This window comes from Opisthocomus hoazin, chromosome 14 (assembly GCF_030867145.1).
Source record: "Opisthocomus hoazin isolate bOpiHoa1 chromosome 14, bOpiHoa1.hap1, whole genome shotgun sequence".
Classification (NCBI taxonomy): domain Eukaryota; kingdom Metazoa; phylum Chordata; class Aves; order Opisthocomiformes; family Opisthocomidae; genus Opisthocomus; species Opisthocomus hoazin.
This window is the reverse complement of record NC_134427.1, coordinates 9,116,706-9,131,475: the sequence shown is the minus strand read 5'-3', so window position 1 is coordinate 9,131,475 and position 14,770 is coordinate 9,116,706. Positions and strand designations below refer to the sequence as shown.

The 14,770-nt window shown below is 48.7% G+C and overlaps 1 protein-coding gene across 4 annotated transcripts in view; it reads right to left on the bottom strand.

The window, feature by feature from the left end:
- Positions 1 to 14,770, bottom strand: part of GPC3 (glypican 3) — a 154,964-nt gene that overhangs the window by 77,645 nt on the left and 62,549 nt on the right. For all 4 annotated transcript variants that reach the window (XR_012765495.1, XM_075435401.1, XM_075435402.1 and 1 more), the window contains one exon: positions 6,128 to 6,822. Coding sequence is in view for 3 of the 4 variants with exons in the window: in XM_075435401.1 (XP_075291516.1) it covers positions 6,128 to 6,822 (695 nt within the window). In the remaining variant the exon portion in view is untranslated. The remainder of the gene's footprint in view (positions 1 to 6,127; positions 6,823 to 14,770) is intronic.

Below are 14,770 nucleotides of genomic sequence, written 5' to 3'. Positions count from 1 at the left end.
TCTAAAACCTCTTCAGACATCTAATCGTAATACTCCCAAGGTATCTGCACAGGAACGGGAACATTGTTAATATTGTCCTCGGTGATCAGGTTTATTTTCATTCTGCAGCGGGAAGAGATGCTTGCTTTAACGCAGCTTATCAGGCACATTACACTGCCCATCACAAAATGGTTAACGAAAGTACACGATAAACACACCTGAGCTTACTGAAAACCAAACCTCGCCCGTACTCCCAGCTTTAAGTGAAAAATGGAGCTCACTACCAGCAAGCATTAGAAAACAGCCTGAGGATTAAACTTTTCCGATAAAGAAACTGAAAATACAGAGGCTGTACATCCAGCCGACTATCCCATGAGCGATGCCAACAGAAAGCAACCCGCATTAAAAGTACAAAGAAACCGATCATGGTGTCTCAAAGGGAATGACTTCTCGAACAGCGCTGTAATTTCAAAGCTTCCCTCACAAGTCTCTTGCCAGCTCTAGCACAGAAAGAAACCCATTAGCAGATAGGAAAACTCACCGGTGCTCCCTGCCCCTGCAACCCACTGAACAAAGCGGTTTCCAGCGAGCTGCCAGGCGAGCCGGCTCCAAAAGCAGCTCCCGGGCAGCATCCAGGGAAAACCACACCAGCATCCTGGTGCTGACAAATGCACTGAGTCACTGTGTATGGCGACAGGTGAGATTTTCATCCCTGGGTGCCAAAAGTCCCTTTATTTACATATTCTTGAATTTCATCTCTATGCATCTAAAGGTACTGCAAATTTCCACATCAATTTGCAACAGAGCAATGCTGCTCTCTGGGGTGCTACAAGCAACCAAAGCAGCTGGTTATCTTTTCAGCGTGCTCACAGTCTCTGTACCAGGATTCCCCAAAAAATCAAGGGCCAACAAGGGCCCAGTTTGCCTGACTCTGTTCCTCCCTGGGGCTCCCTCGGCAGCTTCCCGAGGCCAGCATCGGAGTGGGGTTCACACCCAGCACTGGCCTGCACTGGCTGGGGTGAGCGCTTCGGCTTTGGGATAAAACCAAACCCAGCCAACACTGTGGCCTCACCTTCTCAGCAGCATGGCTGTATAACCTAGTTAATCCAGACCTCAACAGCCTTTTAAAGGGAAGTAAAACAGCAGGGATCCTCGCAGAGTGCAAGCACACTGAGCTCTGCACCCTGTTCCCGTACGGCGTTGGTACCCTTCCTCTAACCTGCTCCCCTCCTCAGCAGGGATGGGTACAAACAGCTCAACAAAAGGTACAGCTACCTTCCTTTTGCAATTTAGCAGGACTTTCCAGAAATTCAGCCAGCAGTTGTGAAGAAAAACACTTTGTCGAGTTCCATGCTCTTTCCTTTCTAGGCAGCACCCTGCAGACAGAGCTGCACACTCCACTGGCCGCAAACAGGGCAGTGGGGGCCAGCAGCTCTACCAGCCCATGTCTTGCATTTCTCCCTCGAGAAGCAGATGTCCGGGCTGGGGCACACCTGCCTGACAAGCCTGGACAAACTGAAGTTTCTTTATAAGTTTTTTTGATGGTGGGTTGCTGGTTTTTCATAACGTACTTTATCTATGAGACTTGTAAGACTAATCTTGTATTCCTTTGCAACCTGATTCCCAGATTCGGTCACGTTACAGACACATCAGCTCCACAATATCTTCTGTGCCCAGCCCTAACTACGCTAACATGTATGGGTCTTGCCAAGCAGAGCGTCCCGCTGTGCGAGGCGGGGGTCGGCGGCTGCAGCTCCATGTCCGGACGGAGAGGCACCACACGACAGCTGAAGGGCAGGAGAAGTCCTGCCACCTCTGTCCTAAGGGCTGGGAGACACGTACAAAGCGCTGGGCGGGCAGGGCACAGCAGCTAACGTGGCCAAAACCCACACCCTTGTCTCTGATGACTCCCACCTGCAGTGCATCCTCCTCCTCACACGCAATACATGGCTACAGCCTCCCCGCAAACCACCCACCTTTTTTGGTTTGTGTTTCACTACGCTGTGAGTTGCCTGTTGTTTCCCACTCTGTTCAGGAATGGGAAATCCACCCCGGATGGGTTCAAAACCCTGATGAGTTGTGGGGGTGGGGGGGGAAAGCATTAAGAAAAAAATATTTACATAGATAAATTAATATCTGCGTCAAATGATCAGCCTTCACCTCAACTCTGCAACCTTTCAAAATCAATTTACAGTGCTGGCATAAGGTACAGAACCCCAGAAGAGATTAACTATTAGCTGTGTAAGACACCCAGACCTCTTGTCTCTCTTGTACTTTCAACAGCAGAGAAAGCATTAACTTGAAGAGGTGTTAGGGTTGAATAGTTTATGACATTTATTTGCACTGCATCTCTCCAATTGTCTTTGTTTGTGGCAGAAAGCACAGACTGACTAAAATCACCCTTCCCTACATTCGTGATTAAATTATCTACAAGAGGTGGATGTAGGCACATTTTCGACCATGGAAAAAGTGGTGAACAGGAACATTTACAGCATACAGATATAGCCCTAGACACAATTTTTTCTCCCAGTCCCTTCTGAGACTCAGCCTCCTTGATAAAGTATTTTAATAGCGTATTTTAGTGGTGATGTTTTTAAACAGACAAATTGTGGAAATAATAAAGCCCTAACACTACAGCCACTGACAAATTAGCTCTTAAAGCAAGACTTGGGATGAGAACTGCCTACTGCCTTAATATTACTGAACTCACTCTTCTGCATTGCTGTTTACACATCAGGAACACCACCGCAGTGTAGGCTTACATTTAAATGCATGCCTGGAGGCTCACAAAAAGCAGATTAACAGCAGTATGACTCCTTGTCTTGGGGACTGCAGAGCTCCTCAGAAACCTACCTGGAGGCTCTGCAACACCTCCGGAGCTCATGTTCATGTGCCCTTTGTAGCCAGGTCTGCTGCAAGCTATAACAGGGGTCGAGGGCCTCATGCAAACCTCTGCACCCCGCCTCGGGGTGGGCGGTGAGGGGAACAGAGGACCAGCCGCATGGAGGAAGGATGCTCAGTCAGACAACGCACCCGAGGACCTGAAAGACCAGGAGGAAATTCTACCGCTGCAGAAGTGCCAAAGCTGTTAAAAACCAAAGCAGCCCAAAGGACAGGCAAGGGCAGTAATGTTGTTATTCAGGCCATAATCACTACAGGCATGGAAGAAAAGTTTTCCATAATTCTGGGGGATTTTAATGACAATTAAATAATCTGTCATTATCCTTAATAACATACTGGTGAAATGAACTTTGCCTACAGAAGCACTGGTGGCCAAGGTCAGTAATAAAAGAGGTCAGTATGAGAAGCCAGCGTGAGAGCAAAGCCCCACGTTTTCAAAGACAACTCCTGTGGCATTTTATACTTTGATATGACAATGGTGTCTAAAAACAATCATATTTACAGGATAACAGTAAATACAACCGTTCGCTTCCAGGTACATTCTTTGAAACTCAATATGTGCTGATAAGTTTAACCGAGAAACTTTCATTCCAGCATAGCTGAAAAAAAATAAATTGCATTCTGTCACTTACGGGCAGAGACCTTTACCCCAGATGCCAGATGCAGAGCGGCTATCAGTCAGCCCATCTGCAATGCTGTGGTTAAGACTGTCAGCGCTTCCATTACTGCCCTATTCCTCTACTGAAGAGCTCATACCTTTATTTGTAAAAAAAGTTGCTCTGGGCTCAGGTCTGACATAAGTCTTAGCTGAGCAACATCAGTATTTTAAAAATAAACTTTAAAAACCCAGGGGCCATTCTCTTTTAGTGACAATTGCCAGACAATAGGCTTGCGCGGCTTGGATTTTTTTCCTCTGCACTCCCATAATTCAAAAATTTCTCTAGAGCAAATAAAAGAATCACTCAAGTATTAAATAATAAAGAGGAGTAATGTTTAAATAACTACCTAACTATATATTGCACTAATGAATTCAAACAGCTCTATCAAGTACGAAAGCACTGAGTGGTTTTGCAATGCTCAGTGATTTTTTTATTTTAAAGGCAGTGAATTTATGTTCTGGTCTGGCAAAGTATGGGCAGATAATGGCCCTACTGCCATGGCTTGCGTTGACTTTCGCAGCACTCTATCTACTCATCCTCCCACAAACACATTCTCTGTAGACAGATCAAGGTCTCAATATTCGATAATATAACTGACAGTCACGTTCCTTCACTGTATATGTGGACACCTTCAAGAAAAAGTGCATTTTTATTTTTTGCCAATAAAAGAAGGATATGAGAGGACAAACATTTACACTTTCAGGATCGCACAGCAATGCACTTGTGTGCGCTTGCAAAACCTGGCATACAGCACGTAAGGGCAATGTTTCTGCTCTGCCTTAGCACCCACAAGTACAGCAGGTCTGCTGGTGCAAAACATCTTGGATGCTTTTGCTCACAGCTGAGTACGTCGACTGATGTTTTGAGATCAAACAGTCTCCACACTACATGTAGAAGTTAGTTTTGTTTCTTATTTCCTTGGAAGTGCCAACTGGGCTTAGAGTTGAGCTGGGTTTTCTCTCTTGTATGTATCGTTATCACCTGTAGCATGAATTCTCCATCTCACCTGACTTCAAGCTACACCTACAGTTACACCTCGGCTCCTTTGTTGTTCCAGAGAGGGTTGACAGGTTCTGGCTGACGGGAGAAGAGCCTGCTTTGGCTCCACGGCAGCAGAAGTTGTGCCCAGCAGAGCTGCTGCCCCTGGACCCCATAAATTGGAACCTCCTTGCAGTCCTGGGGAAATGCTTGGCAGGCTGCTCTAAAACAGGGATTTTCTGCAGAAAGGGGATAAGGTATACCCGTCGAAAGCCAGTGTCCCGCACCCTACCCTGGAGCCTGATGTGCAGCCCACGAGTCCTGCCTGCACCCACCCGCCCGGGTGACCAACACCCAGCCCTCAGCCACAGCCTCCTCCTGGTCACCACAACACAAGAGTCATCCAAGTTACTGAAGATGTGGTTCCTAAATCCCTTCTAAGCAACAAAGAGGGCTTGCACCCCGTGTGCCGAACCACCCTGGGGCTGTGAAACCGCCCAGGTGCCACCCCGTTATTTCACGGCCTGCATAGGTGCGGTGGCATGTCTGGGCAGTCACCGAGCAAAGCTGGCACATAAAGCAGCAGGCAGGAGGGCTGCTGGCCAAATGCCACACAGTTCCAAATCCATAAGCTGATACATTTCCACAGTCCCCAAAAAAGATAAGTTGGTTACAGTGCAAGTACTGCAATGACCTACATAAACACAGTTCTTTTGTGAGCAGGAGTCAAGAACCATAGGAACACGCAGCTAACAGGGAAACGGTGGCAGATTTTAATCATCGCTGGCTTTAAGCAAACTATAACAATATACCTGCACCTTTGCCCCCATCCCCAGCTCTGCCCTACCTGCACGCCACAGCTCAACTGCGGCTCAAGAAAAGTCTCCTCTGCAAAACAAGCGCTGTATTACTGCAGTCCATTCGTCCTTGGCATTCCAACAGAGCAGCACGATTTTCTGAACAAGAGACCCCCAGTTTCTTGGGAGGCTCAGAAATTCACACAATGTGTTTTTCAAGAGTCAGATCACTCCTAATAAATACGAAATAACCTCAACCCCTGGGATTATATGTGGCCCAGAAGTAGGATGAGTTACCAAAAGAGGGAAAACCAGACCTCCTTTAGAAAATCAGGAAGCAGTGGATGCCCAGTACATGCCTCCAGTTGGCATCTCTTTGGAGGGACATTTTAGGGATGTCAAAGGAGGCAGGGGACACCTGGAGAGCAGGACCAGCCTTTCAGAGCCACCCGAGGCAAGCACAGGGCCCAGGGAGTACTGAAGGTGCTGGGACATCTCAGCTGCCAATCTCGCACCCCGGCTACAAGGCTGATGCTAGGACGACTCCAGACCCTTCTGCTCTGACCAGCCTGAAAAGAGGCAAAGCCCTTAACTGCAGCCCAGCCCTCATAAACACCAGTTTCAAAAGCTACCAAAAGTTTTTTTAAAACATCAGAGAATTGGAGTGGGGAGGAGGGAGGAGCTGGAAATCGCAGCATTTGGGGTTTGTTGGCTGGAATAAAAGGGTAGGTGGATGTCAACACGTAGAGCTCGTGGTATGCTACTGAGCCCCGCCATGGCAGCGAGCTAGGGGAATTGCAGAAAACCACTCACGGTTGTTGAGAGCTTTCCTTCGTTCCTCTGCACGTAGACGATGGCGTCCCGCACCAGGGAGAAGAGGTTCAGGAGGACTTGCTCCATGTCATAGATGCCACGCATGCCTTTGGCCAGCCCCTCCAATGACCTGATGTACTCTCGCCAGTGGTTATCGATCTCTGCGACGCCCGCCAAGCATCCCTGCATCACCACGCCACAGTAGCCAGCACAGGGCTTGGCCAGGAGCAGCCCCTGGCAGTGCGAGCAGTACCACATCTTTAGCAGCGCTCGCCCACAGTCCTTGCTGAATTTTAAGTGGTCTGTAGTGTTTATCACCTCGATCCCCAGGTTGAGCGCCTGCAGAAAAACTCGTGTGGCCTGCAGCGACTTAGACACCTGCGTCATCATCATCTTCGGGTAGTTACCAAAGACTTTGAGGTCTCTCCTTGTTGCCCGCAGGCATTCAGTCATTTCCACAGACGGATCGGGGAAGCCGGGATTAATCAAGTGAGAGTAAACCAAAGGGAATAAACTGTCAAAAAATTCATTTATCATGTCATTAACACTGATGTCAGAGCCCAATATGTACAGCGAGACATCAGTAAAAAGTTCTCCAACAAACTTAAGAGCTCTGGGCCCCATGCTCTGGTAGTGGGTCCTAAACATGCTGTTGGTGAAGTTTCTTGCATGCCGTACTACAATTTCAAAGGCTTCTGCAAAACAGAACCAGAAAAAAAAAAGTTATTAAGAGACAATGAGCTCAGAAACAGGGAGGATAATGTTATACCGCATTAGTGCTGCAAAGGCTGGTCCCATCCTGCCCGCTTTGGGTCAAACGCCTGCTAGCAGCCGTGCCTGCTGCAAAACTTACCACCATCAGCGATTTTCAGGGGAAATGTATATATTCTTTAAACACAAGCTACATTTCAAAATGGTGAAAACTATGATCTAGTTAACATTTCAGCTTTTAAAGAAAATATTGATTCAAGAAAAGGGCTAGACTGCAATTTCTTTCTCTCCCTCTTTCATATTGATTTGAAATTAACAGGAATTCTATCTCAAGACTTAATTTAAGGCAGAGATAAAAGTTTGACAAATTGTGCAGTGTTTAAAATCAGGAAACAGTAAATGCTGACATTCCATTATGAAAAGAAAAATATTTATAGAAGCTTAATCACAGAGGCTATTTGGACTCGACCCCCAGCACCCGCCCCAAACTAAGTGTCCCCAAAGCCATTTGAAAAGCCCGTGCCGTGCTGTAGCTTTCCCAGGCTCACTTCAGCTGCAGATTCAACATTTCATCTGCCCTGGGCACGAGCTGCTCTGTGGTCCAAAGCGGTGCTGAGAGCTGGTGATGCAGTGTCCATCCGTGAGTGCCCAGCCAGGACCACTCTTGCAGCCATCAGGTTGTGCCACACTGCCTCGTGAAGCTCAAGTTTTACATGGAGACCACCAACTTGCTAGGAAAAGCCAGGGTGCATTTTCCCCTCTCCACCTTCCAAGACTTGAGGAATTTGTGCCCACACCTCCTCCACGTGGCAAGCAGGAGAGCCTCCAGCAGCACAGTCACTGCGCGGTGATTCCCTTAATTACAGCCCTCCTCACCAGGAGGCTTCCAAAATATCTGTACCCAAGTATGTAAAGACAACGTACCTATACACACACCAGTTTGTGAGTTAAAGCATCAGAAGAGGAGCCCACCAGTGCAAACTGTAGTCTTTTTCTTCAGCCAACTCTCTCCACCAGCCTATGTCCCACCCTCCAGGGGACTACTCATAAAATGCTAAAAATAACCAACAGCCTCCCAGTTCACAGGTCACTGACACCCCACCACGTAACCACTCTCAACTGTGTCACTCTGGAAACACACATTCAGGCTCAATTTGCATGAAAATTATTCATGTTCAATAATTAAAGGGGATGTTTAATTTTTAAAACCGTAAGTGTTATTTTTCCCATTTGTTAAGGCTGGGATGCAGCCGAGTGTGGCCTGACGCCTCACCATGGGGGTTCGGTATCAGCGCTGTCACAAGCAGTGTCAGGCCTTGCTGCTTGCCCCCGTAACCGCCCGCGTTACTCCAGAGCTTTTGAGACCATCTCATCTCCAGGAGTCCCAGCTCTCTCCTCCTGGGCGCACCCTGTGCGGGCACGCCTGGCGGGACAGGGACCTGCTGCTACTTGCTGCCCCCCACACCAGCAGGCAGAAAGCTACAGCATAAGCAGCAATCAAAGCAGAAAATACCGATATACTTCTGCCAACAGCGTCTCCATCCCATCTGGTGCCTGCACACCTCCCGGGCGCGCCACTGAAGCATTTTGTCCGCAGCTCCCGAATCCCTCACCACGACTGCCCCAGCAAGCCCCGAGCAACCATCTGCATCCCCAGATGACAGCAATCCCTCCTAACACCCCAGACTGAGGGATGCAGCGGTGCAAGGACACAGAGCTGCTCTCTCCATGTCCCCTCCCTCGCCACGACAGCAGGCACCTTGCTCCTCAGCCCCAGACAGAATATTGCAAAGCTCTCCAGGCACAACGGCACGTCCGACACATGGTGGGGCAAACGTGCGGGCTACGCAAGCAGAGCAAATTCTGGCTGCACCATTATTAAAAGTTTTAAAACAAAAAAAGTCTCTTTAAGTAGGATTATGAAACTTTTTTTCCTTCCTTATCCTCCAGAGCACCAGAATAGCTTTTTCCTCAAAGAGCACACAGCACTTTTTGGGCCAGTGTTTTTTTGACAGCCCTGCAGACGATGCCAGGGTTTTCATGCTGTGCCTCACCATTCGCCTTTAACCTCTTCTCTGTTAGTTCCCTTAGAAAAAGTCATCCCTCTTCCCTCTTCTCGCTCCTCTGTGCTTTGCAAGCTACCATCAGAGCCAAGAGACTCTTCACTGATTAGAAAAATATTCCAAGCTCCTATGCAAACCTCCTACGGCGAGAAATGCTTCAGAAAGGAATCGAGAACAGTGGCCTATCAGAAGAGCGTGCACACACAGTCCCACTGCTTTAAAGGTCATGACATGCACATAATTTTTATCATAATAACTGGCTAAGAGTGTCTCTTTCATGCGCCTTGGAGCCGTTGCATATATCCATTAGAAAGCGCAACAGGGACTATAAAAGCACATGGAACCTCCTGCTGCCCTATTAATAGATGCAAGAAATAATAAAACTTTGTAAAAAAAGACCCTTACACATCCAAAATCTCTCACACCCAACTCCCTAGCAGTTGCTTACTCTGAAATATTCCTCCCAAAGGGCTGGCTGCAAGAATATTAAAGCCCCAGCTGCCAGCAGCAGAAGTGACCCACGGCCAGACCCCGAGCACTTCAAAGAGGAGGAAACTTTGCGGGTCAGTCCCCCGTGCTCCCACGGAAGCAGCACGGGCTTCTGATCCCCCATAAAATCCCACAGCCTGCATTTGCTGCTGGTAAAATCTGCCCTGCTCATAACATGGCATTATTGAAACTGCTGTTGCTGGAGGACAATTGAATCCTTTCTTTCTTCTATTTATTTCAAGTATATTTAAAAAAAAAAAAAAAGAAAGAAAACCACAATTTAAGGCAGCTGGTCTGCAGGTCTAGCTGAAAGAGAGCAAACAACTTCAGAGCACTGATAAAGTGTAGCATCAGACTTGCACTCAAATTCCAGCAGGCAAAGGCATCGCAAAGCACAGTGGAGCACACGTCTCACCATCTCCATCACCTGTATGCTATGCACACACAGCAGAACTCAACCATGCCACACGGTTATTTATCGGCTTTTAAAATACTTTCTTATGTGATTAGTGGGGGGGGGGTGGGGGGTGGGGGTGGAAAACCACACTAAAAAAAACTCACTCTTGCATGTACTAAAATTTTAAGAGCTCTGATCCACGAGTCTGACTTGGGCAGACGACAGCCTGAGCCATCACGGACCACCACGCCAGAAAGTCAGTCCTGCCTGAGTATTTCTTAAGCACACTTCATCCGCAGGTACCTAAAGGTGCTGAACGTAACATACACAAATTCTACTCCAAAGTCACTCCAGTCAGCACAGAGACAAAACCTGGGAGCAACGAAACCACGCACAGCACCACAGTGCTCTGTCCCAGGATGGACGGGAAGACCCACACTGTGCCTGGTGAAATGAAGGGACAGTACCCAGGGTGAGAGCCAGAGCACCATCGGCAAAGCATCGTACCTGGTGCACCAGCACCGTACATCTGTCTGCTGTCTCTGTCAAGGGCAGTTTATCAGGGCTCCCCAAGGATGCATGAAATAGATGAAGCTCTACTCTAGAGCACGGTTATCAGGCACCAGTCAAAAAGCATGGGCTATTACTTGTTTTTCCAGCAGGACTCTTGCGGAAACACCTGCAGAGGAATTGCTGCCCAGTTCCAGGGGCAAGATGGGAAGGACTAAGCTGCTTTCAAAGTGCAAAAGCACACCAAAACACAGCCTAGGGAGAGCTGCACGGCCACTGCAAACTGGCAATTAAAGAAAACAAATTGTAAAAGAGCATAACCGTGCCCCGAGTGGGGATTACTGGCAGGAGAAGGAAACCACTGCGCTCCCAGCTCTGATAATAAAAGTCTGCTGCTTAGTGAAAACGCCAGCTTTCCCGAGAAGGCGAGTTCACTCCTGAGCTGCAGCTACTTCAAAGGGGCCGATGCCGGGGCCGGAGGAGCTCCGGATTAACCTGCCTGCTCCCCCAGGCTGCAGCAGGCTCCAGCCCAGCCTGGGACTTGATGGGCTTATTGCAGAGATTACGTGATGCAGTCGCCTGAACCGCAAGGAGCCGGTGTGAGTGACCCCAGCGGGCCATCCCTGCAAGGCATCCCACCGGAGAGGCAAGAGCCGAAATCCGATGGCAGCTGCAGAGTGGGAGCAGCGACAGAGACAGAGCCCAGCCCCAACACAGCATCCCCAGGTCCGAGCTCAGCGGGTGCTGCTTCACAAGCTGCACTGAAGGTGTTTGGAAAGGTGCTGCTGCCAGGAACAGGGAGGTCTGTCCTCCCTCTGCTCCCCACCACGCCAGCGCACCAAAAGCCAGCACCACAGCAGCCATCGGTGCAGCCACGCAGAGCCACCTCCCTGCACCACTGTGGCCACTGGGAGAAGGGGTGACCTGTCACACAGGGGGAAAGAGGGAGCCACCATGGAAGCCAGACACCAGCAGCGCGCTTCATGCCTACCCCTCCGTTACTGTGCCACTATGAGGATGATGAGGGGACTGGAGCATCTCTCCTATGAGGAAAGGCTGAGGGAGCTGGGGTTGTTTAGCCTGAAGAAGGGAAGGCTGAGAGGGGACCTTATAAATGCTTACAAATATCTGCAGGGTGGGTGTCAGGAGGATGGGGCCAGACTCTTTTCAGTGGTGCCCAGCGACAGGACAAGGGGCAATGGGCACAAACTGAAGCACAGGAAGTTCCAGCTGAACCTGAGGAAGAACTTCTTCCCTCTGAGGGTGACGGAGCCCTGGAACAGGCTGCCCAGGGAGGCTGTGGAGTCTCCTTCTCTGGAGATATTCATGACCCGTCTGGGCAAGGTCCTGTGCAGCCTGCTGTGGGTGACCCTGCTTCAGCAGGGGGGTTGGACTAGATGACCCCCAGAGGTCCCTTCCAACCCCGAACTTCTGTGATTCTGTGACATCTGCCCTGCTCTGCACATCGCACAGCACACCATGCAAGTCCTCTTTGGCAGAGGCACACCAAAGATGAGGGAGCTGCACAGCAAAACTTGCTGCGTCAGCAGCCCATCTTCCATGGCGCATCTGGCAAGGGAGCAAAGTGGGGCAGAGGTGCAGGATTGTGTGACCAAGGCACCCCCCAGCACATGGAAACCAACAGGTTAAAACTGCACCTACAACCTTGATTTTACTGTTTCTTGACATCTAGGCACACAAACTACGCAACTGTAAAGTTGTCTCTGAGTGGGGAAGTTCCCACCACGGCTGGTCCCACTGACTATCAGGAGCTGAGCTCCCGACTCCCATTTGCACCTTTGCAAAAGATTTTTTTCTTAAAAACTGGGCAATTATCTCCCCACATTTAAAGCCTTATCTTGACCATGTAACAGTATGCCTTCACAGTGCAGGAACTCCAACATGCTTGTTATTCCACTGCCAAGAGTTAGTAAAGACAATGCCCAGTTTTATTTTTTGGGAGCAGCCAGGCAGGTAATCCCAGGTAAGGTCACGGTGTCACCATCATGTTGCTACCTCGCCACAAAAGCTTCAGGACCACCTCCTCCAGCACTTTGTGGCAGAGCCATGAATCCTCACAAACTATCCCAAACTGTAAAAAAACCACGAAACTGATTTCCACGCAGCAGAAACCTCCCTGAGGTCAACATGGATCACTGGCATCCAGCAGAATTTCTCTCTCTGCAGATGATGCATTTTGTGATTCACTGCACCTTTCCCGGGATACTGCTGCTCAGAACTGCCCTGGGCTACAGGCTGCAACACCACACGCAGTGCTTCCCTGTCCTGCTCACCAGCTCAACTTACAAAAACGCACTTTAAACACCTTTTGGGCGTGAATGTGCTCCTTCTCCCTCAATAAATCTCACCTATGGATGCGACTGCTCCAGGGCAGCAGGTGAACCAGCTCCTGAAGCTTGGTGGATTTGCTGAAGTCCCTTTTTCAGGCTCCGATGGCTCTCCCCACGTCCCTAGGTTTGCTCCCCAGATGCCTTCCCTGAAGGGTCCCAACTCACAGGACCTGGCACCAAACGCTCTGTGCAAGGCGCAGCAATAACTGCAGGGGCCAGAGAGCCCCCAGCCCGGCCAGACTTCACCTGCCGAGCTCCCCGGCTCTTCCTGCTCTCCAGCACTCCCCTGACAACAGTAAAACCTCATTTACTGCATGCAAAATGACTTACTGGTGCAAATCCCTCTCCCTTCACTCCTCAGGACACAAATCATGTCGGGAGAGAACCAGGCACTGGAATCCCTCAGCCCACAGGAACCATTTCCATCCTGTGGCAAAAACACGGGTCTCCAGGCAGGGTGGTGGAAAATTCATCAGTTAATTAAGCTGGGCCTAATACAATCGCTGCATCCCCTTCAGGTCTGGGGTTTCCAAATCTTTAAAAGTCCCATACACTTAAAAACCAAAAATGCTCAGCCACAAAAAAAAAAAAACCAAAAACACACCCACGTTCATGGATGGGAATTCAAACGTTCATCAAGGAAATGCCAAAAGTTTTTCTTTCTGTAAGCTTGTTAAAATCTTTTCAGACATGGCAATGGCCATGGTACTGCTAGGAAGCAGAGAAAGGAGCCGTAGGCATCCACATGCGAGTGAGCTCTAAAGAAGGAAATACTTCTTTAATATCTCCAATGAATCAGACAACTTCGGACTCATTGCAACAGCCTGTGTTCCTGAAAGACACACAAAAGGCTCACCAAGAGAGAAACAACTGTTTGCAGTTGCCACAGGCACTGCTGGTGAGATGAACCGCTAGTCATTTTTCAAACAGCAGGTAATATTTATTTACAAACTTGGAAAAGGTTTCCAATATATTGAGCAGAAAGGAAACAAAATCCAAGAGATTTTCCCCTGGCAGCAATAAGCGCAGACTCCAGATTTGTTCCGTTATGATTTATACTACAGTGCAAGTTTTTAACAACATTATCTGGAGACAAAAGCTCTTCTAAGCGGCATAATTACTTTTGTCTGTAGCATTACAAAACCCATCAGACTATGCCACTGCTGCTCTTGCAGAGTTTGTTTCTCTGAGCACATTTGGGTTTATAGCTTAGGAAATGCTTTTTTTTTTTTTTTAACTATGACACAGGCTTTTGGATTACTTTTACAATATTGTCACTATAAAAATAATGGACTCAAGCTCCCAAGCTTATGAGATTAGCTTCAAAGCATTAGTAATAAAAATTAGAACGATTCAGATATTCTGCCTTTCAAATTTTAAGCCACCAAGGTTTGCGCTTTCTACCTTTGCTCCATCACCACCAGATCAAGAGAGGAAAGGCCGCTGTCTCTGCCCAACGTTTCAGCGAGAGCGGGCTCCTTCCAGCTCGGCGCCCACCACCCTTGCTCCTGCAGGAGCCAAGTCAAAAGTTTCCAAAGCCAGTGCTGCTCACCAGCCAAAGGCAAATTATTATGCTCTTGTCAGAAAAGTGTCTTCTCCTAATTATCTGTGCCTATCAAAATGCCAAGCTCTAAAGCCATTTATTTTTAATTGTTCAGCTTATCGGGTACCCTGGCATTTTGAAATACACTCCCTGAAGTTTCTCATAAAAATACTGTATGTTAGCATCTCATTATATCCACTCAAAACACCCTGAAAACACACTCCTGTTACATTCGAGGTAACAGTCTGAGTGTTAGACAATTAGTCACACTGTGGTTCACCCATTTGTTATATCGCGCACACAAAAACTTCGTTAATGCAGACAGCAGAGCCCACCAACGCAAACTGCTACAAGCCCAGCAGTAAGGAGACAAGAAATGCTGGTGCCCACAGCTCCCCACCTTCAAGCAGCCTCTCATCCTGGTCCTTGCCGGGACCGGATCCTCCCTGGAGGGAGTTCAGTGCAGTGCTCCGTACCCCATGCAGGCATTCACATCTCCCGACAGCAAAAGCCAGGGTTAGGGATGCTGGAGGGGACCACACGAAAGCATCTTTTCTTTCAAGGGGCACCGGGGTGCCT